The 27,126-nt window shown below is 38.9% G+C and overlaps 1 protein-coding gene across 2 annotated transcripts in view; it reads right to left on the reverse strand.

Moving 5' to 3' along the window:
• Window positions 1-27,126, reverse strand: part of RELN (reelin) — a 438,814-nt gene that overhangs the window by 231,837 nt on the left and 179,851 nt on the right. For both annotated transcript variants that reach the window (XM_034766139.1, XM_034766147.1), the window contains exons 4-7: window positions 24,046-24,116; window positions 16,864-16,896; window positions 14,349-14,427; window positions 634-730 (exon numbers count right to left, since the gene is read on the reverse strand). In XM_034766139.1, coding sequence (XP_034622030.1) covers window positions 634-730; window positions 14,349-14,427; window positions 16,864-16,896; window positions 24,046-24,116 — 280 coding nt within the window. The remainder of the gene's footprint in view (window positions 1-633; window positions 731-14,348; window positions 14,428-16,863; window positions 16,897-24,045; window positions 24,117-27,126) is intronic.

The raw sequence follows: 27,126 nt of genomic DNA on the forward strand, positions 1-27,126 counted from the left end.
TATATATATATCCTCAATATATGTTCCACTCTATATGCATCCGAAGAAGTGAGCTGTAGCCCACGAAAGCTTATGCTCTAATAAATTTGTTAGTCTCTAAGGTGCCACAAGTACTCCTGTTCTTTTTCCGGATACAGACTAACATGGCTGCTACTCTGAAATATAGACGGTATGTGACTGCTTTAAACCCACAGAGTGCATTATTCCCCAGTGATATTTTACACAAACAAATTAACATTTTTTGACTATAAAGAAAATAAGACACAGCCAAATAAAATAAGACAAAATAAAGACTTAATTTTTCCTGTTTGTCTAAAATGAAGAAAGCATCCCAGGCCCCAGATTTGGTTCTATATTCTGGCCTTCCAGTCTTTTCTAAACATGGAAATAACTTTCATGAAAGTTCACTCAAAAGGTTTCCTGGCCATGTACAAAAAGCGTGCAAAATATTTAGAAAAAATGTGAGGAGTTTTAAACATTTAACCTTACTGTCCTATGCATTATTGAACTGCTTAAGAACTTCTTTGCTGAACACCGAGCTTTCAAAGCACACCAGCATCACTGTGGCTGATGAGGTCTGAATTCAAAACCTGAAGTCCCATGACCCATGCTAATTAGCAAACATCCACTTACCAATTCTCTTGGACCATATGGCTCACAGAAAGTGACAGCATTGCCATGCATAATTACACCGCACTGCTCTCCAACCTCACAGTTACTACATTCAAACCTGCAGGAAAATCAGAACACATCAAGCTGAAAATTATAAATCATACATCTGGGGCTTTAAGAACCTGCTAAACTGCTAAAAGAAGAACGTTTGATTTTGACACTCAGACAAATGGGACTATTTAGTTATCCCAACACTGAATTTAAAGGATAATCATACATGATAGATGTCTCTTTTTAGGAGGGACAAAACCTAAATTTCAGAAAAATGTTTACTTCCCCACCCCACTACTGTCCCTCAAAAAAGCTCTGACAGATTTGAAAGAAGTGCCCCTACTTTATTTTCAAATGTGCCCATAATTATGGTTTTTCAACTTAATTTTATCTGGGGCTATATTCATTTCATAATATTCACAACTCACTTAATAAACTATATACAAACCCAACATCATACAATCAACAACTTATTTCCATTGCAGAACAAACCAATGGGGAACTGTTAAAATTGGATAGGCTGTGTATGTCAGGTGGTATCATTGTGAGTTATTAAAGATTATGTGGATACTGATACCTCTTAGGTCTAGAGCTAACTGATTTTTTTGCTTTGCTTGCCAAACTGAAAAATTGAAAAAAATAATAATTTCAGGTTGACCAAAAACAGTTTTTGGGTGAACCCAAACAGTTGGGTTAAATGAAACATTATCTTTAACAGAATTTTTTTTTCAGCTATTATGTAGCATTTTTTTTCAAAGACTAAAAGCATGGGGCTTATTTATGGTGTTTCTAGGCAATTGCCTTGGTCATAAACGATGTGACAAAAGGAAACAACTAAGGTCACATATATTTAAACATCACCATACTATCTATAGACCATTTTAAACATGTTTCCTGGAGTTGTTTTGTAACACTGGACTCATTTAGTCATAGACTATAATAGATCTTATTTAAATATTCAATATTCTTGCTAACAATATGCTGTTACTCATTTTAAGTGCTTTTACCCATTTTAAAAAAAGGCAACCCTGGCAATTACAGGCCAATAAGCCTAAATTCAGTACAAGGCAAATTGATTGAAACTATAGTAAAGAACAGAATTATCAGACACAGATGAATATGATTTGTTGGGCAAGAGTCAACATGGCTTGTGCAAAGGAAAATCATGCCTCACCAATCTATTAGAATTCTTTGTGGGGGGTCAGCAAACATGTGGACGAGGGTGATCAAGTGGATATAGTGTACTGGGACTTTCAGAAAGCCTTTAAGGTCCCTCACCAAAGGCTCTTAAGCAAACTAACCAGTCATAAGGTAAGAGGAATGGTCCTCTCATGGACCAGTAACTGGTTAAAAGACAGAAAACAAAAGGTAGGATTAAATAGTCAGTTTTCAGAATGCAAAAAGAGGTAGATAGTGGTGTCCTCCAGGGATCTGTACAGTGACCTGTGCTGTTCAACATATTCATAAATGATCTGGAAAAAGGGGTAACCAGTGAGATGGCATTTGCAGATGATACAAAATTACTTAAGATAGTTAAGCCCAAGGTTGACTGTGAAATGTTACAAAGTAATCCCACTAAACTAGGTGATTGGGTGACAAAACGGCAGGTAATTTCAAAGTAATGTACTTTGAAAAACAATACCAACTACACATACAAAATGATGGGGTCTAACTTAGCTGTTACCATTCAAGAAAGATCTTGGAGTCAATGTGGATAGTTATCTGAAAACATCTGTTCAATGTGCAGTATCACTCAAAACAGCTAACAGGAATCATTAGGAATCATTAGGAAAGGGATAGATAATCAGACAGAAAATATCATAATGCCCCTATATACATCCCTGGTATGCCCACAGCTTGAATTCTGTGTGCAATTCTAGTCACCCCATCTCAAAAAAAAGATATTAGAATTGTAAAAAGGTAGAGAGAAGGGCAACAACAATGATTAAGGGTATGGAACAGTTTCTGTACGAGGAGAGATTAAAAAGATTGGGACTTTTCAGCTTGGAAAAGAGATGACTAAGAGAGGATATGATAGAGGTCTATAAAATCATGACTAGTGTGGCAAAAAAGTGAATAAATGTCTGTTCACCTGCTCAGAGCCAATTGTAGAATTGTTGTATAACTTATACTTTGTTTTCCATACCCACTGGATATTTACTCCTTCGCATAACACAAGCACCAGCGGTCACTCAAGAAAACTAATAGACAGCAGGTTTAAAACAAACAAAAGGAAATACTTCTTCACACTATGGATACAGTCAACCTGTGAAGCTAGTTGCCAGGGGATGTTGTGAATGTCAGAACTATAACTGGGTTCAAAAAAGAACTAGAAAAGGTGCTGGAGGATAGGTCCATCAATGGTTATTAGCCAAGATGGTCAGGGATGCAAACCCATGCTCTGGTCCCTACACGTTGATTGCCAGAAGCTGGTATTGGACAACAGGGGATGGATCACTCAATTGTTCTGTTCATTCCCGCTGAAGTACCTGGCATTGGCCACTGTGCTAGATGGACCATTGATCTGACCCAGTGTGGCTGTTCTTAAATATTAGAACAAAAATAAGCATAAAGAAAATCTGAGATAGGTCTAAGAAAGTGCAGCTTGGCCAATTAATCACACATCTCCCTACCTCTGAGATTTGTTGTTTTAATCCTAGGACTCTGAGCTCCTTCTGGGAGGTGCTGATTGTCCTTTGAGAATCTGGAGTACAAGGGTAATCCACATGCCTAACAGGGAGATATATCTTGAAGAGATCTATGGGAGAGGGTAGGAATGAGTCATGTCTGGATCATTGTTGCTAGGGAGATGCACAATTAGCTCTCCACACTCAGAAGTTTCTGGAATTGGGTGAGGCGGTTTTGGGTATGCTCAATAGGTTCCCTGTTGCTGGACTCAAATTCCATGAGGCAAGTGGTCAGGGCAGATGCTTTGCAAAAGGCCACGTGCACTGTGGGGGTTGGGAGAAGCTGAGCCACAGGAGCAGAGAGCAGGCGGTTTTCCCCCCTAACTCTGAAGCGTTTTGCAGCAGGTTAATGATATTAACCCTACAAAAGGGAAGCCCCTGCAGGGGTAATTATGGAAAAGGAAAATTGGGAAGGGAAACATTTCTTTTATTTTACTTTTATACTTGGAAGGTTATTTGATTTTAGCCAAACTAATTTAGTTTAATTGTCTCAGTGTGATTCACCAACTCTTCTCTTATTTAAATATGATGATGGGGAAAGAATCACTTACATATTGCTATTCTCAGTTTGTATTTTTCTTGTAACAGGTTTTTTTCCCCCCTATATACTTTGACTGAGTGGTTGGTTAATTAGTAAGCTGACTAGTTAACTGAATGATTTCAGCAGAGGAGGAAGAAGAGTCTGCATGGATTCCAGTTGGAAGTTTCTAGAAGAGAATGGAAGACAAGAGAAGAGAAGAGATTGTTGCAGTGCTTTTGACTGAACAGATTGTATAGATTTTGGTGATCCAAGACTGTAACTGAGATTCAGGTGAACTCAACCTAAGCTTTTGGGAACTCAGTTACTTCGCACTGTGTTTCTCTAGCAACTGACCTGTTTAGATTTAATTTGTTTTCTTTATTTATGTTTACGTATAACTGAGGAGTTAATGTATGTGGATTATAAAGTAGCCTCATGTTGTAGAAATTAAGTTGTTATTATTCTGTTTCTTTATCATTATAAGATTTTATGACATTGGTACTTAAGAATTAAGTTATGGTAATTCCTTTTGTTCTTTTTGGACTTGATTGTAGGGAGGCTGACCCTGTGCAATCCTTGCTGAAAATCCTCATTGACTGAATTCTGGGTCTCCATGTGCATTACTATGGGAGTTGGTTTTAGGCAGTAGGAGAAAGGCAGTGAAGTAAATTCTAGACCACCCAAAGGTTACAAATTGGCACCTGAACAGACAGGGACTTGAGGATTCCTCAGAGCTCACCTCTGATTTCCTTGTGAGGAATATTGCAGCAGTTACTTATGAAAGAATTGAGTGTTATTGAATATTGTTATTGAATTTGTACACTGTATTAATATTGTTAAGACAATGGAAACTTGTGCACAATTTGGGTTAGATCCCTATAGGACCATTTTGATCAGTGAGGTGTCCCCTTATTGTACAGCAGATATTAAGAGGGCTGTTAGAAATTTTGGTCATGTGACTAATATGAGGCAGGTGAACAAAAAGATATGATATTTTGTGAATTTGAAGACCCTGTTTCTGTGATACATATAGGGAGGAACTGTGTGTTGCAGAAGCTAGAGCAGAAATGGGATGAGACTCGTATTTATTTTGAGGTTTTCCATTTATATCCACTGGTTCTGTGCCCAGAGTACCTCCGTGCAGGGATCAGGGACATTCTCTGTATTTTGACAGAGGGTTCAAGACTGGGACATGGGGTGTGGTTACACATGTGGGTGATAGATAGACTAGGTGGTTAACAGATGCTATGCCTGTTATGGACGGAGGTCCAGTAGGAGTCTCTACCCCTGCTGTGAGTCTCCCTCTGGACATGCAACATCTTTGTTAGACCAGGTGCTGAAATCTACCAATGGAACTGTGACTGATGTGGAATTTAAACTGAAATGTTTTTTGGGTAATTCACCCAGACCCCGTGGAGAAATAGATTATTTTACCTGGTGAGCATAAGTCAAAGAGATATGAAAGATAGTGAAATTTCTGACATCTGTCCAAACCATCGCAGTCGTCTTTCTTGATTCTTCTGTAACCGCTTTATTTCTTGCCCTAGCCATTTTTTCCTCTCTTCATTTTTTATTTTTGTAGTCTTTAAACTCTCAAGTATTCTCTTCTGCCAGGTTCTAGTTCTTGGTCTCAGAGTTTGATCTTTACCTCTGTCTCTTGACTTCCAATTGTCATATTTTTTGTCTCTCTTTATCTTCAAGCCAAATTTTCTGCTTACCCCATCTACCTTGTCATTTATTCTCTGTAAATCCCCCTTGGTCAATGCAGTGAGGTCAATATCACCTGCGAATCTAAAGTTATGCTCTGTCCTACCACATAATATGACTCCTCCTGTTTCATCTCTCAATGCTACAGCCATTCTGCTTCCAGTACTCAGTTAAACAAATCTGGTGATAGCATGCATCCTTATCTAACTGCAATGGTCATCCTGAACTATTCCATCCATTTCTTGTGTACTCTCACCTTATACACTGTCTTGTAGATGTTTTCTGTCAGCTTGATCAGTTTTTTGGGCATGCCATACATTTTTATTACTTGCTACAACTCTTTCTGCCAATGCTATTGAAAGCCATCTTGAAGTCCATAAAGTAATTGCAACAGGTTCAGTTGTGTTCTATGTACTTCTCCGATATCTGTATTATCACAAATAACTGATCTGTTGTACTTCCAGCCTGGTCTATATCCTGCCTGTTCCTCTATAACGGCCACATCTACATATCTCTTCATTCTCCTCAGCAATGTTTTGGTGAATGCTTCTCCAAGCACACTCAGTAATCTGATTCCTTTGTAGTTCTTGCATTCACTTATATCTCCTTTTTTATAGACTGGTTCTATTATCGCTTTCCTCAATTCATTTGGCATTTGCTCTTGTTCGTAAATCTTGCTGGACAGCTTGTGCATCACCTTTACCATATGTTCCTCACCTGCTTGCAGCAGCTCTGTGGTTGTCAATTCCCAGCACCTTTTTCTTTTTCAAATTTTCTATCAGGATCTTTATTTCTTCTAAGAATTTTGATATCTGCTGTCCCTCACTTGTGCTGGGAAGTTTCTCCAGGACCACTTCAATATACTCTGGTTCTGCACATTGTACAGCTGTTCAAAATTTTGTTCCATTGCTTATTCTTTGCTTGTTCATCCTCAATTACTTGTCCATGACTGTCTTGCATCGCTGACATCTTCAACTCATGTCTCATTCAGTTCTCTTATCTTGTGATACAATTGTGTTGTACTTCTCTTCACACAATTTTCTGCTTTGCGTATCCAGGTGTTTGTCTTTCTCTGCTTTCTGTTTTATCTCTCTGGTCAACCTTTTGTACTCATCTCTTAGACTTACACCCTTCTCCTATTCGCCTTCATCATCCTACGCTTGTCATGCAACTGCAGCACTTCAACCATTATCCAATTGGTTTCTTTGTAGTCCAATACTTGTTTAGTCACTCTCGTAATCCCATTTTATATACATGTCTCGTCAACAGTCATTTCTTCTTTCAACAGAGATTTGCTGAGGACTGCACATATACTTGTACTATTGTAGCTGCATTGGAGTGGATACTGAATCTCACCTTCAACATATGAGGAGATAATGGGTTAAATGCCACGAGCCTGGCTTACCTTCAGCTTTAGAACCAATGCAACTCTGTCCTGGCATCCACCATTTTCTTTTCTTGATGTCATTATCCTATGTTCATCATGGTACAATTCTCCTTCCCAACTCATTTTGCATAGACTGATGATTTCTCATATGCATCATTACCGCAAGTGCTCCAGCCTGGATCAACTTGTGAGCAGGCATAATGCTGTCCCAACAGATGGCTATAAGCACAGTCGGCAAAAAGACTATCCATGAGCACCACATGGAGTTATTTATGGCACAGTAGTTAAGACATTCAAATGGCTGTTCTGAATTATGGGCCAGTGAAAATAAGCTATCCGGTTATTGGATTGATTCACTTCCTATATATATATATATATATATATACATTTAATTTATTTTTTTAAATGCTTGATCATCTACATGAAGACAGTTCTGAGTCCTGGTGAATTGGTGGTTAGTGTTTCATGCAGCCGTGCATTGTCATTTATCAGTTCTTCTGGTTTCCTATGAGAACTCTCCTGAGATAACTGAAATAAGGTTCTTTATTGTAGCTAACTTTCTGCAGAACAGAACAACTTTGTGAGAACACAATGCCCTGCAGATTTATGAGCGTTAAGACGTACTGAGTGATCGATGTTAGATTTTCACATGCTTTTTCTAGATGTGGTGAATTATTGATTGGATTGGTTATTCTCAGACTCTTCACATTTGGCCCTCGGTCAGTTCATTGTAGGGCTGACTTTCTTTCACCAAAGTCCATTACAGGAGTCAAAGCTGACCTCGTCTCTCCTCAAGGTCAGGTTCAGTTCTATTTTCCAAAACAATGTGAGATATTATACAAGAAAGTCATTTTTCCTCTATACAATTACATTAAGGTACTCTTAGCAATTCATATTGCTGCAGCTTAGTAAATCATTATGAAGGGATAGTTATGCAAGCTGGTGCAATGCCTATTGACTTCATTATGATTTCTGTCCACTTACACCAGGGCTGAATTTTATTTTTCTTTACAATGCAGGGAAGGAGTGTATGAGGGGAAGTCAGAATATTATCAGGAGAAAGGCATAGGAAGGGAAGGTAGAGAATATTTGTTTTGTGTCTTTCCAATGATTCTTCTGAAAAAGAATGCATCATGTCTATGGATTTCAGCATGCGTAGAAGACAGCAATAAGAAAAAAATCAATTTCAGGGGACTTTTGGACATTTCTGACCAGCTCGGAGTGGTGTCATATCTATAATAATGGTACATTAATGTCCAGAAAATACACAGATCAAACTGTTTTCTTTATTTGTGCGTTTCATTATTCCATTTCATAATAAAAATAAGACAATCCAGAAGCTATCAGTATATTTGAGAAATTAATAGAAGCCAGACTGGGAGTCAAGAATCCTGATACATTTTCCTTACGCTTTACTGTTGTATGACATTGGGTAAGTCACTAAAGCCAAAATTTCCCTCAAGTGTCCACTAATGTTGAGTTTCTTGATTTCTGGGTGCCCAAATTAAAACATATAGGGGCTCATTATCCGGGTACTAAGCACCCACAGCTCCATTTGAAGTCAGTGAAAGCTACAGGTGCTCAGTATCTCTGCAAGTCAGATTCTAAGTGTTTCAAGTTTAAGCTCCCAAAATTAGTGCATCCAGAATTAGCAGACACTTCTGAAAATTTTGGCATACACATCTCTTGTGGCTCAGTTTCACACATTTCTATGACTGGGATAATACTAACCTGACTTAGAGGGTTATCTTGAGACTTAATGAATATCTATCAAGTACTTCAAAATTCTCATAAGAGATTTACTATAAAAGAGAAAAGTAGTATTACCCTTCTCAGTTAAAGTCACTTCATTTCTGACTACATCCAGATTACCAAGAAAAGCCATCACTCAGTCAGTCACTGCTGATCACATACTAAATATATTTATGTACAATTTTGACAAACTGACAGATATTGTGACAAAGTTCTTCTGTAGACAACTTGTTTTAAATAACAAAATCATTTCCTTTTATATCGACTTCATGTAACCTCAAAGTAGATGTATTATGCCATTTTTGCTCAACTATGTTGCTGATATAATTATTCTGCTTGATTATAAGCGTTTTTATTTTCTGTCCCCATATTTGTGTTTTTCATAGCTCAGATCCTGCATGAACCCTTGCTATTTATGTATAGCAGGGCAGCATTGTCTATAAATATAGTGTAAGGAATACTCATGCACTAGTAAGGGGATAAGCTAGATGACCTAACCGGTCTTTTCTCTCTCTAATTTCTAAGATACTATGAATATAAAGTGGTTCAGCTGCTCAAATACTTTTCTTCCATAATCTCATCTGTGAAATATATTGTGAAGAGCTCTGGATAGCTGTCCTTCTAATAATCTGATCATTCATCTTCTTGAGGATTATTTTCTCATAAGAAGTATGAGTAATCCTGATCCCAAATCTTCATGTTCCATTTGAAATGTATTGCTCCAGAGTTAATTGCTCAGTAGCTTGACAGAAATATATGGACAGTAAAATAATTGATGTGTATTTCCCTAGATCATCGTTATCCTCTTGCATGTCTAGAAATAAGAACACTCCAATTTGCTGTGCTTCATTTCTTCTTCCTTATACCATTTGTACTGCAGGAGAGTAATATTAACTGTCCTAGCTAGGAGTGTCCCTTTGCATAGTCTTAGCCACTTCCTTGCCTTATGTCTTCATTCAACTTTCTCTTCATTTCTTTTGCTTGGTGTCACTATTGATAACATGTTCATCTAGATGTCTTTTCTGCAGAGCTCCCATTGCTCTCCTCTGCTCTCTACAAATACCACCTCTGTTCATTTCTACTCTTTTCTCGTTTTGCTGAAGGACAAACATCTGTTGTTACCTTGTCCTCATTTGTCATCTTGTTTTCTACCAGTTCCTTGTTTCCCCTCTAGAATACACTAGATTGCTGACATTATATTGCCTGATGTCTTCTATGATCCTAGAAATGTAACAGGGATAAACATCTCAAACAGCCACATAAATCTTTTTGAAGTTTCATTCTTGGCTTTACTGCAATTTGGAGATCGTTTTAGGACCGTAGACTCCTTTCACAGAACTTTCATCCACCTCTTCGCCACTGGAAAGATCACTATAAATCTGAACACTTCATTTCTCATAGGCTATGAATAAGAGTTGGAGTCTGTTTCTTAGTGATTGATTTTATATGCTCAGCTTTTCTTCATGTCATCTTCTAAGAGGGTTTTTTTTTTTTTTTTTTTGGTAAGTGATTGCTGTTATGAGTATTGATGGGATTTGAGATGAAACAGTTTCATGCTGGTAATGATTGCTGCTGGACTTAAGCCAGTAGCAGCTTTTATTTTAAACCATTTTTTAAATTTACTGAATGTACCCATGAGTATGCTGCTTATCTTGAGCAGCCTACTGTTTGAATGAGAACTTTTGTACAGCACAGGATAGATCACTGACAGCAGGTGTTCTTGACTAATTTATAGATCTTAGAGGTTTTTCCTCTCTCCAGTTTTCTTGTGTTGAAGTTAAAGCACTGCTCTTAAGTTAACAAAAAATGTTTTTCTGGATCTGCTTTCTAACTTGGTAGTCTGTTCTGGTTATTTAGCACTTTGCTATAACATTCTCCTCAGGGAAAGTTCGAATGTTGTGCCATAGGGTCACTATCACGGCTATAAAGAGTACACAAATACTAGCTGTAACGTCCCTTATTTAGTCTTGGTGTGCGTATAGAAATTAATCTTACTTGCACTATCCCTTTCCAACACATGTGAGGAGTTATAAATCAATAGGCAGTAACAGCCAGATCAGTACAATGCTCCAGGACAAAATACAGTTATTTCATGTGAGGCTTCTACAAGTGAGGAAGTGACATGCTCAGTCTCTATAGGGTCTCATAAAATTAGACACATATGGCCATGAAATGGCCTAGCTGTGCACTTGTACTGTGCATCCCTGACTTCAGTTGCACATGCCACGAAGGCACTCTGGATGGCTGGGGCAGCATCAAGCGCATCCAAGTCAGAGTTGCTATTTAGGGATTTGGGAAGAATAGACAATAGAAAGCATGGTAAACCTCTTTTCATCTTTACACAAATAATGGCTACAACTAATTATTAGTGGGGCTTAGTCTCACTAGCCCCTAGTGACCAGCCGCCACTAGAGTATCCTGTGCATGCAAGGCAGCTGCTACTACATTCTGAGCAGAGCAAATCAGGGAAAGAATAGGACTGGAAATACTGCAGTTGCAGTTACAGCAATTGTGTGTGATAAAGAGGATCTCACCAGCTGCCAGGGGAAAAATGCAATTTTAGGAAAGTTGGCATAAACGGTTAGTAATCCCTGACTTAACTCCAGCTACACAGTCAAGGAAGAATGAGCTTTCCGAATTAACCAGGTCTTCACTGAAGGGAGTGTCTCTGGAGAAATCCTCTATGCAGCAAAGTGCAGGATATCTTACAAGAATTACTCTTTTCCCCTTAAATTTTTTCTAACTTAATTTATTGTTGCTGAAAGGTGTCAGGCTTATTATTTTTATTTGTAGTGGTACCAAAAGACGTGTGAGGATCAGGGCCCATTGGACAGATGTATTGTATGAGATAGACATCACAATGAAGACTAGAGTCCTTTATCCAAATAACAGGTATGGCACTAGTGCAAAGTCCCTACACACTGCCACGCCAATATGTCTCAAAGTTATTAGAGGGACCAAATCTAGGGGACAGGAATTCAGTTCATGACCTCTCTGTTGAGACTTCTAAGAAGCAAGGATGGATTTATGAATAGGGCCCAGTGAATAAATAAGTTATGGAAGCTCCCAGTAGCTAGGCCTTCTGTGAGTGATGAAACGTCTGTTGGGGAAATAATGCCTTCTCTCATTTCTTTCCTTTAAGTCTATTTAACACACTGAAGCTAAAATTATCTTCATTGCCTGCTACTCTGTATCCCATTATAAAGCCCTTGATCTATCCATTCCCATGAAAAATGAGATATTTATATTTTGAGATTCTAGATTCTCATTGCATCTGCCCAGAATTCTAAAGGAGAACATACAAAATGTAACAAAAAGAAAAAGATAGCATTAGAAAAAAATATATGCAATGGACAAATATCTGTGAAATTCTTATAAACTACAATCTGGATACATAAAAAGGTGAAACTCTGAAAGATGTCGACAGGAGGAAAACAACACATAGCAGACTGTAATAAAAGAAAAATTAAGTCAGATCTCCAACAGGGAAAATATACTCCAGAACCAGCCATATACACAAACAGAACTAAAGCAATCACTGTTCATCAGATAAAAGAGCAGAATTTGAATTGCATGAAAGAAGCTTTGCATTTTTCAAGAGTTTCATTGAACAAAACAAGTTAACCCACCAAAATAGTTCTCTGTCTTGAAGGATACACAACCTATAAGGTGAGTAGTATTAATTGAATGGGGCAGGGACCATTATTAATAATCCCATCCAAATAAAGGACTGGGTGGGGGAAGCAGCCAAGCTAATTGCTGGTGCCCCTTGTGGCAGATGTCCAATGCAAGTACCCCATAGGGAAGGGATACAGTGATCAGATAAGTGGTTTGGTAAAGGATTTAAAGGAGGTGTTTGTTAAAGAAGCGGAATGGGGATGGGTGGGTCGGAGTGCCTACGACTGGCATGGCCGGGAACCAACCTGCCCCCCATCCCTTTATAGCCCACTTTAACCCTCATTTGAGGGGGGATGGTAAGGTCCCAGCAGTGGGTTGGCTGGGGACCAGGATGGAAAAAAAAATCAGGGGAGGCTGACGGAAGCCCCCAGGTAGCTATTGAAATGATCATGGAGTTACCCGCACTGTACACTTTTATCTGACAGGTAGTTGCAGACATCTAATAAAGTTAATGCCTAATTAAACTACATCCAACGTATCCGGTCTTTATTTCAGTATAGCTGGACAATGTTCATACTTAAAATCTTTCTCCTAAGACTGATATTATAATATAGGGTATTAGCTGGTACCCAGGAGAATTATAGTTTACTGGGTTGTGCTAGTGCCACGATTCCCTTTGGTATCATAGTGTGGCCCTGATAGTGTGGTAATGCTACTCCCAATCTTCCTCTCCTGGTTCCATATAAATACCCATTTACCGGATAGTGGGTTTGTGACATTACATGAAAGACATCCCTTTAACAAGTCATTATTAAGTGACAGAACGGTGACATTACAATGGCTTGGTGAAGCTGTGTTTGTACCTGTAGAGGTTGAGGGATGAAGGACACATGAGACTATTTTATATAGATATAACAAAATTTTATATATATATATTTATCAATACAGTAACTTGCCCTTGTCAAGAGTGATCTTGCAATCTAAGAACATTTGCATGTTAGTGCCTATGGTATACTGTAAAATGGGAATTTATAATGGAGTCTTTCAGAGCCGAAGTGCAGTAGCAGTATCTCTGGGATACACTTGTAAAAGAGAGCTTTATTAATAATTGCTGATTTGTTCCCAGTTATAAGGTAGATATACAATTGTTATAATTGTTATAATTACTTACCTCATTTGAAGTTACAGTGTGAATCATTTCAATGTCATCCATCTCACATTTATCTTCACATAAATGTCATCATTATGGATAGAGAGACAAGGTGGGTGAGGTAATATCTTCTACTGGACCAATAGAAGTTACACACTTAGACACTCCCTCAGAAGTTGGTCCTAAAAAGATATTACCTCGCCCACCTTGTCTCTAATATCCTGGGATCGACACAGCTTCAGATACACTGCATAACATTATGCATACACATATAGACAAATTCTGGTCCCACTGAAGGTAATCGGAAAAACTCCTATTGACTTCAGTGGGAGAAGGATTTGCTCGATTATGGGTAATGATGTTGCATCTGTTTAAAATTATGGTTTTTATTTCATGAAAAATATAAATTGAACTTTAAATTACAAAGGATACAGTGACACCACTCAAAGGAAGAATGATTTGGTGGCTAAGGCACTGGGCTATGACTCAGGAGAGCAGGGTTCAGTTTGCAGCTCTGCCACAGATGTCTTTGGTAAGTCACTTAATCTCTCAATACCTGAGTTCCACATCTGTATAATGGGGATTGTACAGCCTCTCTCCCACCATTTGGGTGAAATTCTGACTGTTGAAGTCAATGTTAATTTGCCATTGATTTCTATGGGGTTAAGATTTCACCTTTTGTCTGTTTAGTTTATATAGGTTGTGATCCTGCAAAGACCACCACACTTATTTAACTTTGCATACTTTGAATAGTCCCTCTGAAGTCACCTAGGTGCTACCATAATACAAATACATAACCATAATAATAAAAGCATATTCACTTCCTAAAACAAATGTAAAGGGAAGGAGAGACCTGAAACTTACCACATACTGGGATTCAATTCTAGCTGATGATAAGAGTCAAAGTCATCTCGTAGGATAATGCTGTCACTATGAATTTCAGCTAAAAAAAGAAATAAAACACTGTAGGAAAGAATTCCAGTGTAATGGTCCATTTTGCTAACCAACCCTGACAATGCCTTACCTAGAGCAAAAGTATTTCAAAACTAATGTAAAAAGAACAAACCTAATAAATCAAACATCAGCTTTAAGCACATAAGTTGTAATGTAGGATTTTCTGGGGAAAAGTTTCTTACGGTAGAGGTCTGCTCTCAATTCATTCACTCTGGATGTAACATAAACATTATATAGGATTCAAAACAAATGTTTTAAGGGACTGTGCTGCAAACTCCCCTTCGCACTGAATCTTGTTTCTAAATACAGAGTCGGAAAAATTCCTGCACTGACAGAGAGATGGACTAGATGATCTAACACCGGGGTGGCCAACCTGAGCCTGAGAAGAAGCTAGAATTTACCAGTATACATTGCCAAAGAGCCACAGTAATATGTCAGCAGCCCCCATCAGCCTCTCCCCCCCCCCACCACCACCTCCTGCACACCGGCAGCCCTGCCAATCAGCACTTCCCTCTCCTGCCTGCTTCAATCAACTGTTTTGCAGTGTACAGGTGGCTCTGTGATGGAGGGGGGAGGAGCAAGGGTGCAGAAGGCTCGGGGAGGGGGCAGGAAGGGGTTAGGGGTGGAGTGGGGGCAGGGCCTGGGGTTGAGCAATGGAAAGTTGGCACCTGTAGCTCCAGCCCCGGAGTCAGCACCTATGCAAGGAGCCGCATATTAACTTCTGAAGAGCCGCATGCGGCTCCAGAGCCAAAGGTTGACCACCCCGATCTAACAGGTGTTTTACATCTCTAATGTCCATGGACTTGACTCTGGTATGACAAGTTATTCAACAGTGTAAATCCACTGAGTTCAATGGAGTTACTCTGGCTTACATCAGAGTAAGTAAAATCTGAATCAGAACCCATGATTCTTAGTGTCCTGTGAAGGTACTTAGGAGTATATTAATAGTTAGTGATGTTAATTTTTTTTCTACATATTGCTCTAAGCATCAAACACCAGTTTTTTCCCTAGATTTGCTTTGTGGACCAAATACAGTATATTTCTGCCAAGATCAAACTCTGTGGTTTTCAGCCTTTATGTTTACCTTTTCTCTTTTGTCATTTTGGAAAAGTTCTGCTGCCATAAATGGACAGATGTCCTTGATACCTTTTGTCATGCTGAATAGTGTAGTAATCTATAGATAGTTCCACTGAAGTGAATGAGACCACAGTGGAGTACAGTACTACTAAGCGGGAGCAAGGGTATCAGAATCTGGCCCAAACTGATAAACACATGATGGAAAAGCTTTCAATGCATTCCCACATTTTAAACATTTTGGAAATGATAAGCCTGATCCTGACCTCACATGGTTTTACATCAGTATAACTCCAATCACTTCAGCGGTATTACTCCTGATTAACATTTGCGCAAATGAGATCATAATTAGACTCTGTGGGCATATCCAAAAATAATATTTTAAAGCCAGCAACAAATCGATCACTGGAGAGTACTGAACATTGGGACACACAGCCTTACAGTCATGGGGGTCTCTCTTTTTTAAGCTCTATTTTAGGACTTGACAGGCCACTCTTTCAGTGGATTGTCTAGGCACTCCAGCACAGCTATATAAGGCAAAATGGACTGCAAACAATGGACCAGATCCTCAACTGTGTCCGTATTCAGAGGTACCTACACAGAGTGACACCTGTTAGGTCCATCTCTCAACTGTGTTAAACAGAACACACAAAACTAGCCAGAAAACAATCTGTTATGATATTCAGTCAGATCAGGAATTCAACTAAAACACAGAACAATTGTATCTTTTTCTATTTTCATAGCACATAAAGCCAGACAGTGGCCTATTGCTCCTGCGCTGACATTAAAGAGTAATAAGCAGGCTAATGTGCCCCTTTCTCCCTTACGCCAGTGTGTCATGCCACATGGATTGGAAGGAGTGGGAGTGGACGGAGTCTTGACAACCCTTCCCACAATTTACCCAGCAACACAGTTAATGCAGTAGGTCAGGAGTTGTACGCTTCCTCAGGTATAGATCTTTTGTAGTTTGCTCCCTCCCTGAAGCAGCAGGAAGAACAGGTGCACAATCTTCCTACTAGGCTGCTCCAGGGATGGTGCACGAGCACAGTATCTCTTACTACAGGCTAAATCACAAACTGATAATCTAGCCTATAATTAGAAAGGAAAGTTATGAGACACCATGTATTCATGCTGCAAGAACTCAGAGCCAATAAGCAAGTGGCAATGAAAAAATCATGATAAATAGCAAACCAACCAGAACTAGATTTAATTTGATCCTTTTAAAATGAGTCTCATATTTATTTGAATTTCCCCAAAGCAACAATTTCTATATGACTTTACAGGTTATTTATGTATAAAAAACTAGTGATTTCAAGTTATGACAATAATAGTAAACACTTTTAGCACATACCTAGATGAGGATGCAATGAGGCTTCTGTCGGAGCTGCGGAAAATAAAGACACATAATATGTGAATTTTGACTAAAATAGGAATTAAATACTGTATTTAAATTCTGTACAATGTAAACTATCTTGTAATAGCATACATATTATTAAGTCAATTATACTGAAGTTTTAATTTATGAAGAACAGGGTATAAATTAAATATGATAAAAACAAACATCTAGAAAATGATGGTAGGATTGTTCTCTACTTAAAAGTCAATAAGTACACTAAATAACAATGACAAGAAATTTTACCTGTAGACAGAGAGAACATTTTTAAAGTGGGGCCAGGAGACATAACTAGAAATAATTGGAAGATATTAATACAGGAAAAAATTAAGTTGAATATCAGCAAAAAATTCCTGAGATTGAAATCTGTTAGGATTATGGAATAGTTGCCCATGATAAGAAGCAAAAGAACATACACTTGGGTCATTTAAACTTCACTATATTGTACAAAGAATTGCAAAATAATATTATAAGGGCTGACTGAGGCCCCGATTCAGCAAAACACGTAATCATATGTTTAACATTAAGCAAGTGCTTAAGTGCTTTGCAGAATTAGGTCCTTGATAGCTCTTTTCCATCTGTGATTTCCATTATTCCATGATACAATAAAATATATTTTAAAAATCCAGTGCATGGTTGTGGCCTGTGTGAAATTTAAAAATCTTATGAGATTTTGATCTTTTACTAACACTATGTAATAATCCGAAAGTAAACCAGAGAAGGTTCGGCATTTGTTCCTCCTACCACAGAGACAGACTAGGCAGCTGAATCTGAGCATTCTTATCCAGAAAACTCCTTGCAGAGAGGAAGAGCTTGACTCTTACTAGATAGAAACATCCTGAATTAACCAAGTTGTTCACCACATGGAAAAATTTTGGGGATTGGGACTTTGCTGATACAATGGTAGAGGAAAATCAATCTTTCTTCATTTGCTGTACAGATATGGTATAGGATTAAAAAAAACACTTTATGCTATAAATGGTCAGACTCAGAACAAGACTTCTGTCACTGACATTGTAGCCATTTTCTTTCCCACATCATTAGATGCAGATCATCAGTAGATAATAAATACCTGTGAGGATAGAGCTGGGGAAGCGGATGTTTAGAAGCCACTGTATTGCTGGTCATTGACACAAGATTATGATAATGTAGTATTAGGCCATTGATGTAGCGATCAATTGGCTGAGCAGGATTTCTCCCCAGTGTCATCTGAATTTAAACAGGTCATTAGCTATTGAGAGCAAACCAATAAAATAGGTTCTGTGCTCCAAGTAGAGAGATACACCCTGAACTGAAAATGAAGATAGGAGGCCTAATTCTCATTCACTCTTCGGCTATGTCTACACTGCAAAGTGAAGGTGTGATTGTAACATGGATAGGCTTACCCATGTTAACTTTCATTTAGCTAGCATGGGTAATAACAGTGGATGTGGTTGTACAGGTTTCCACACGAGCTAAAAACCAGACTAACAAGCCCTCCAAGGACCCTTGCAGTGTAGACATACTCTAAAGCTCCTGTTAATGAGCCTTATTGTAAATGAGAATGCAGCCCATGATGTCTTGAAAAATGATGTATTTAAAAAAAAAAAGATGCTATCTTAAATTACTATGTAAATAGTAAATAGGTAGCCTAGGGCTCAATCCTGCAACCCCAAGGCTACATCTACACTTGAAGCTGGGAATGTGATTCCCAGCTCAAATGCCCATACTTGTGCAATCTCTCATCAAGGTAATGTCTAAAAATAGTAATGTAGTCAAGGTAGCATGGGCAGCGGTGAGTGGTGTCGTGGGCTAGTTGACTGGACCCCATTGGAACATACTCAGGGCAGCTAGCCCATGCCACTGCTCGCTGGTGCCTGCATTACCTGCAGCTACATTACTGTTCTTAGCACATTAGCTCGATGAGAGCTATCACAAATATGTCTACTCGAACTGGGAATCATGCTCCAAGTGTAAACAAAGCCTTAAACACACAAATCCCATTGACTTCGGTGTGTCTCTGTGTGTGGACAAGGAATTCAGGATTAGGTTCCTAAGAGGCTCAATAAAATAAAATAAAAGCACGGGCTTTTCAATTATATACACAACACACTGCAAAACAAATCTAGTTGTAACAATGGCCTGCCCATTAAACCAAACTGATGATAATTATGCATATTTATATTAGCACAACTAATTATTAATTTAAAAAACAAAATGTGGAGTTAGACAAACACTAAATGTAGAACAAAATACTTTTGTGACAAATAAACATTGTTGAGGGGGACTACATTTCCCACATCTCTACTGTATCCAAATGCTGATGTATTTTTGCCTCAGGTATCCCCTCACCTAATTTGTCATTCAAATGCCTCAGCTAAAGATGACAAATTACACAAGGGCTATGAATTTACCATTTAATGAGTGATGAACCTAGACTTTCATCTCCCCAGGAATAATTTCTTTATTACATTTTATATTTTATTGCAATACAGCACTGTTTTGACCTTCAGGTATTATAATTAAGGTCCCAAAATGTTATACATTTGGAGCATCACACAAAATTGATTATAGTGGTTTTCTAACTATTCTCAAATCTTCTTTTTATCAGTCCAAAGGATTACTTATTTTAAAGCAACATAAATTATATGCAGGCTGATACTGCACAGCAGAGAGGGAAATTAAGTCTCCTCAAGTTATTTCACTAAAGTTCAACAAAATAGCATATGCTCCAAAACAAAGTAATACAGAACCATGAAAAATTCCTACTTATTTTTTATAATAAACTTGACAAATGATAGGGGGAAAAAGATTATTTAATATTTATTTAAAATTATGATTCTCAGTTAACAAATCCCCCTCAGACACACATGTGGGTAGCTTGAAATGTATATGGCATATGTGTGTGGATTAAAAATGCATAGAGCTTCGATGGGGATGACATTCTCTTTTTAAAAAACTATGTAAATGAGTTGATTATACGTTATTTAAATAACAATTAATATAAATAATAAATAGTTAGTGCCTAGACAGTGCTTTACCACACATGAATTGTGCCATGCAAAGAATAGAGTCACACTTTCCAACAGTGCTTAGGCATGAGCAGGTACAATACAGAGCAATACAAGGAAAAGGAGGAGGCTTGCTATACAATGATTGGTAATCTTTTCCAAGTGTAGGGGGCAGCATTGCAAAAGGCACATAGTAAGGAGTGATTGAAGGAGAGAAAGGAAGTTGTGCTGCAATCATGAGCAACACGAAAGGAATAAAAGGGAGTGGTGGAGCCAATGAAGTCAAATATATAAGAGAGGACAGAATTACTGAGTCCTTTGAATTAACAGTTTGAATTTTATGTGGACAACAAGTGGAAGCCAGCACAAAGACACAAGTAAGGGGAAGATGTTATTACATCATCAGGAAAGGAAGCAGTGTTTTGGATGAACAGGAGAGGAGAGAAATGGGAAAGGGGAAATAAGATAGTGAGAAACTGCAGTAGCTGACGTGTTAGCTAAATAAAAGTCGGCACTATCCAGAACTGAATTGCTACCATAAACACAAAATAAATGTGTTTTAACAAACACCAATGCCAGTGCAGACTAGAGACACCTGAAAGTGGGTAGGTAAAAATGACATGTACAGGAGGGTTCAGAGCCTGTCTACAGCAGCAAGTAAACATCAGAGTGTATATAACTCAAAACAGGCTAGTCAAAGCCTACTATAAGGAGCCGCCAATAATCCTCGCTTTTACAAGCAAAATCCTTAGTAAACAAATTGACTTTGTGCTGAGCTCTGATAGCTAACAAATTTAGACTCTGTTAGATCAAAAGGGGAAGTGAGTTACTGGGTCATCAGCTCTTCTAGGAAAGAGTCTTGCCCAGAATTTCAAATCCAGGGACTGTTAGCTATAGCACATCAGTTCCTCACAAAGGGGCATATGAATAGATTCTCATGGTATGTTGTGAAGAATATGTAAGATGCTAATCTCCCTCTTTTTTTCCCCCTAGCATCCTGAGGAAGAACAAAATAAATTATTTTTTTCAGACTGCAGCCAATACTTTCTATTTACTATAAACAACTGTTCAAACACTGAGGTTGAATCTTTCCCTCCAGAGTATGTTGCCTTAGGATTGCTTTACTTGCATGGACACACAAGTCAAGGAACTCTGTCATTTCTGAATTCAAGCCCTCCGTGTAGTTTTATAAAATACTATTGTAGTCAAGCCTCAGAGCCTATATTCTGTTTTTTATTTGTTGTTCAAAGTGTTCCTAGAAAAGCCTCCAATTTATGTTTCAATGTACGAAAAAAATAAGCCTATCAAGCACATCTTGCGTAACTATCGTAGAAAGTGATGAAGAAAATTAAAAAAAAAAAAGAGAGAATTTGGGCTGAATCTCAGGATAAAACTTCCCTACAGTGATATCTCTAAGACTGTGGAGTAGTCTCCTTAAGGAATCAGTGGAAACCCCATAACGTGTGACATTTAACACTAGATTGGACAAAGCTAGAAATTATGCATCAAAGGGACAATTCTGCACTGGCAGGGAATAATCTGTTTCCATCTCTAATTTCTATGGTCCTATGACTAAGGCTGCGAGTTTGTCATGGAGGTCATGGAAATCACGCATTCCGTAACTTTCCGTGACCTCCGTGACTTCTGCAGTGGCCAGTGCGGCTGGCTCAGGGGCCACCTGAGCAGCTTAGGCAGCCCCTGGGCCAGCTGCACTGACAAATCCTGGGGCAGTCTTGGGCCACTATGCCCCTCTCCTCCAGCAGCAGCAGGAGTTTGGGTGGGGGACTCAGGGCTGGGGGTTGGGGCCTGGGAGGGAGGACTCTGGGCAGCGTTTACTTCAGGGGGCTCTGCACGGTGCCTCTGCCTGCAGGCATCGCCCCTACAGCTCCCATTGGCTGTAGTTCCTGGCCAATGGGAGCTGCGGAGCTGGCACTCGGGGTGGAGCCAGCACACAGAGCTGCCTGGCTGCGCCTCCACCTAGGAGATGAGGGATGTCACCACTTTCGAGGAGGCCCGGAGCCTGGTAGGGAGCCTGTCAGTGCTGCCAACCCCCGGCTCCCCTGCAGCACCCATGGCACCCATGGACTTCCTCCCCACCTCAAAATTTACTCAGGGGTATATAGTACAAGTCATGGACAGGTCATGGGCTGTGAATTTTTGTTTACTGCCTGTGACCTGTCCATGACTTTTACTAAAAATACCCCTGACTAAAACATAGCCTTACCTATGACACTTCTCTAGTTAGCTGCAACTACATTAGCCACCCCTCTAATCCACTGATACTCGCCTTATTCCAGAGTACTATACTATTAGCTATCTTTACAAAAGCTTTACTATTTCTATACAGTACTATCCTACCCCATCTAGAGCTATGTAATGTAATTCAGCAGGTCTAATGCTTTGCCAGCATGATTTTACTTCAGCAAGTGTTTATTAATGTATTAGTTTTACTCCACCCTAAACAAGAAAACATGTTTTTTTGGCTAACTTCTTTTAAAGAAATAAACCTCCTGCAAAAGCTGGGGTGTGGCGGCAAATGCTTTGGAGCTGGGAAGAAGCTAGGCCTGGTGACACCATCCAATCTCAGCCCACATCTCTGAGTCTTCACCTAGAAGTTGCACTGTCAGCGCAAACTTAACATATCCAGAACTGTACTCCAGTGCTACACTCTTGAAATTCCGCCACTGTTCACAGCAATACCATCTTCCCAGGCCCCTGCAACTCCCCCTCTCTTGCCCTGCACATGAAGGCCATGTCTAGATCTTGTCAATTCTTCCCTACGTTTCCAAAATCCAAACTTTTCTTTCTGTTCACATAGTGAAAACACTGATCCAGGCATTCATCTCCCATCTTGATTATTGTAACCTTTGTACAGCGCCTAGCATTATAGGCTTCTGGTTCATGACTAGGGCTCCGAGGTGTTACTACAACAACAACAACAACAACACACACACACACACAACTCATTATGGCTTCCCCAACATCTCCAATTATGTTCTTCTAGTTCATTCAAAACTCAGCTACTAATACCATCTTCCCAGCTCATCATTCTGACAATGTCAGCCTCCTCTTTGAATCCCTCTAGTTGCTTCCTATTTTCTACTCCCCAACAAATTAAAGTTTCTTGCCCTCACCTTCAAGGCTCTACATAACTCTACCACTCACAGCTCCGTTCTGTTTGTTTCATTCTCTTGATCAAATATTCAGCTGCATCTTCCTATAAAAAACTGAACATAAAAACATTCCCAAACTCATCAAAAGTATCTGCAGTTCTGTCTGATGCTTAAAAGGGCTTATCTCGTGGGATTTCCCCTTATTTATGAATCTACATGATGCAGCTCTGATTTTGGAATATTTCTTTTGGATTGACCACAGACATACTTTTTGGCCAGTTTTCCACTGTCTCTTCTAGCATGAAAATGGGATTGTTGGGAGTGTATACATAAAACTCTGAGTCAGTGTAAATGCAGAAATTCCTTTGCTTTTCCACCATAAGTGATGAATACCCACTTCAGCACCAAGTATTTTAATGAAGGGTGTTCAGTGTAGTATGCCCTGTTTGTAGACATACTTTCACAATATAAGATTTATTATCAGATCATCCATCAAAAGGATTTATATGATAACCTGTAGCAACAATTTGATTTTTGAAGAAGTTAGTATACTTCAAACACTCCTGTTTAGCTTTAAAAATGATCAAATGTTGTAGCTGACGAGCAGAAATCTGATGACCTACTTTTGCAAAATGGGAAAGCAGATTCTCTACAAAATACCATCCAGATCAATGGTAAATGAAACTTTAGCTTTAGGAGTATTGCATTTTTTTTTTTACACTTAATATCTTCATAGTTATTCAACCTGTGTTTGACAAAAATAGAGGTTAGCATGTTTTAAAAGTTTCAGAATATGATTTATTTCAATTTATTTATGTTCCTTTTTGTTTAACAATTGGGACCTACCTATGAAATCCTGATCACTCATTAGAGGGTGCAAATGTAAAAAGGTAACTGACTTGAGGATATAAAGAGATCCTAACTCCAGATTTTCTCTGATCAATGAAATAGCCTCCTTCCATGATGAATTATACTGATATGAATAAAAATGTAGAAAGCACATTTGGCATTAAATTTTAAAATGCAGTAGCTCTCACCTCCCTGTTCACACAACTGCTGTGCTAAGGCATCCTTGAATATAACTTGGCCTCTGTGAGTAGCTGTAGCCCTGGAAATATAAAAAGAGACAACAATAAATAATGTGGCAAACTTATTTATATGAATGGATGGTCAAATCAAAGATGAGCTTCTGGTTTTTTTCCCTCTTCCCCAGTCCTGCTTTTGGAAGAATAAGTTGTTTATTTTTATTTTGCTTCACTTAATTTTATTTACTCTATTTTGCTTTACCTGAACCAAAATGATTCATCTAGTAGTAAAAAGGCACCATGATATGCTATTCACAAGCACAGAGCTCAGCAGAGGACATTAGATTTTAGGTCACCACCTGGATAAGACTAAGCATGTTACAAAATTGATGTGCTTTGCCTGAGAAGGGCTGTTGTGGAAGATAAGAGGAACATAGGAGAGATGTTCACAAAGCAGCCCCTATAAAATCCCTATCAGCTGATCCAGGGAGCAACAGAGATATTAGCTCTGGAGAAAGTGACATTTATTTGCACTACTCTTCAAAAGTAATGTATCTGCCAGAACAAAAAGGAATACATGTAAAATTCAGTCTTTTAGATGCAATGGGTTCACAAAGCAAAGCCCACCTAGGGATGCCATAGTATTGATGTCCATCAGTAAAAAAACTCCTTCCTCAGAAGCTTTAATTTGCCTTTTGATCATGCATGTAAGTCCCATTGACACTAACTGGAGTTACACATGCGTATCGAGCTTGTCATCTTGGTAGATATAATAGAAAATGTCCATATACGTTGCAGATATTAGGGATTTTATATCAGTGTTGCAAACCTGGGGCTATATCATGCTCTCATTGACTTTAATGGAAGAACTCCAGCTAATGTTGATAATGGTTTCAGAGGGCATGTCTACACTGCATCGGTGTTTGAACTTCCCTGCCTGAGTCCACAGACATGTGCTAGTGAGGCTCATGCTCGTGTGCTAAATATAGCTGTGTACACATTGGGGCTTAGGCTGGAACTCCGGCTCTCATCTGCAAGGACTAGTTTGCAGAACTGGGGCTACAATGTATAATTGTATTTGTTTTGAAAAATAATGTCTAAAATGTCCTTTTTCCCCATAAAAGCAACACATTGTATTTAGGACAGATGCATTTCATTCTGTTCCTCTTAGTCACAATGGCATGTTTATGAAGTGAACTGATCAATAGAATTAAAAGAAAAAAAACTAAATTTAATTAATAAACTAAATTGTTTTCATCAAGTTTTGAAGAGGATTGGCCACGGTATTTGATCACTAAAAAGGCAAATTAGTTAGGAGTCAGTGTTTTATCATTAGAAAATGAGAGTGCACCCTCAGTTTCTTTGTCTAGACCAGCTGGGGAAAGAAAATCCTTGGCTCCTTTAAGGAATGCATCCTCCCTTCTCTCCTTATGGGCTGGAAGAAGGTAAGAGGGGAGCTATGTGGCTGATTCTGATTGGTTGGACAGAAGAGTGCAGCATAAGCCTATTTGCTTCCATGCAACAATTATAAAGCCTTCCCCCTGCCCAAGTGCACTATTGTGTGCTAAGAAAAGCCCCTCCCCAGCACTTCTTCCCTTTGAATTAGAGCAGGGCTTAGTTTTTGGGCCTTCCTGTGGGCTTCCTACTGGTTGCCTTTTGGGGACGGGAAGGAGTGTTTCCTTCACTACCAAACTGGTCAGGTTGGATACATTTTTTCATCTTCCTCTCAGCAGCCCAGGGAGCCAATGGGTAGCTTAGGTTATAAAATTCTTTGTCACAACTTGTCAGGTGCCCAATGCAGTTAATTGTTCAGTGTGGGGGGGTCCAATTCCCTGATAAACCAGAACTGGAAGCGGATTAGGAGAAGGCATCACCTAAAGAAGGTGGGGAATGGGGTTGGGGCTCCTAATATCTGGTACAGTGAGGAGAAAGCCTCCCTTTCCATCTCCTTTAGTTCTTTATGAGGGGAGAACGGTGAGGTCCCAGCACTGGTACTAGGACCAGGCTAATGGGATGGGGGGCTGAGAGCAGGCCTTCACGAGGTGGAATGATTACAAGAGAGGGATGATCTGCACTGGATGAGAGTTATTGCTGGATAGTTCCCAGATGTGTTAATAAAGCTGCAGCTTAATGAAACCACATTCCTGGTGTCTTGTCTGTCTTCCTGCAGTGTCTGGAACAATAAGTGTGAGCTGTACACCACATTTTTAAAATGCAAATGCAATGAAAAAATAAGTCCCAAGAAATCTTCATGTGGAGACTCTTTGGATTTCAAACACTTTTTACAGTTGTGTGAAATATGGCATAACTTATAACATTTCTTTATTAGCACATGCTGTCTGTGTTATTGTGACCCAGTGGCCATGTAGTATAAAAGAAAAGAAGAAGAAGAAATACATTTTGGCACATGAAGATAGCAAAGAATTCTGAAAACTTTACAGACTCCTTTAAAAACTTGAGCTAAAATACAGCAAGCTTTCAAAATTCTTAAAGCACCATCCTGTGTACAGAACTCACACATTGTTTTTAAGTGCGCACAGTTCTGAGCTTATGGATATTCAGGGAGATTATTTATTATTTCTATTACATTTATACACTTACCCTCACTGTGAAAAAATGGGTACAGAGGTTAGAATGGTACCAAAAAAATATTCTCCAAATTGGAGAACATATGCTCTGCAATCCACAGGAGCAATTGGCTAGACTTCTTGAAAGGACCAGATATAGTGAATGTAGACAATAAACTAAATACCAGAACATTCCAAAGCCAGCTGTTACTAGAAATCCAAAATAAAGAAAAGTTACATATATAGTTAGTTGTGTGTTGTATATGTGACAAAATCAGGCTCCTTGTGCTCCTGTGCACACATAGGAAAACGCTACAAGAGAAGTGGGGCAGACATTTTCCCTCTTGATTCTGTTCCTCAATCAAACCAACACATGGAGAGGCCTCTTCACAGATCCTCTAGAATGGAAATTGTTATGCTGGGGGTTGGGTGAAACCTCTGTGAAGCTGGTGGGCACAACAGCTGCCTTCATTCAGGATAAATTTAAAACCAGCCAAATGATGCCAGCCAAAACATAGGCACATGA

Source organism: Trachemys scripta, chromosome 1 (genome assembly GCF_013100865.1).
Source record: "Trachemys scripta elegans isolate TJP31775 chromosome 1, CAS_Tse_1.0, whole genome shotgun sequence".
Lineage (NCBI taxonomy): Eukaryota > Metazoa > Chordata > Testudines > Emydidae > Trachemys > Trachemys scripta.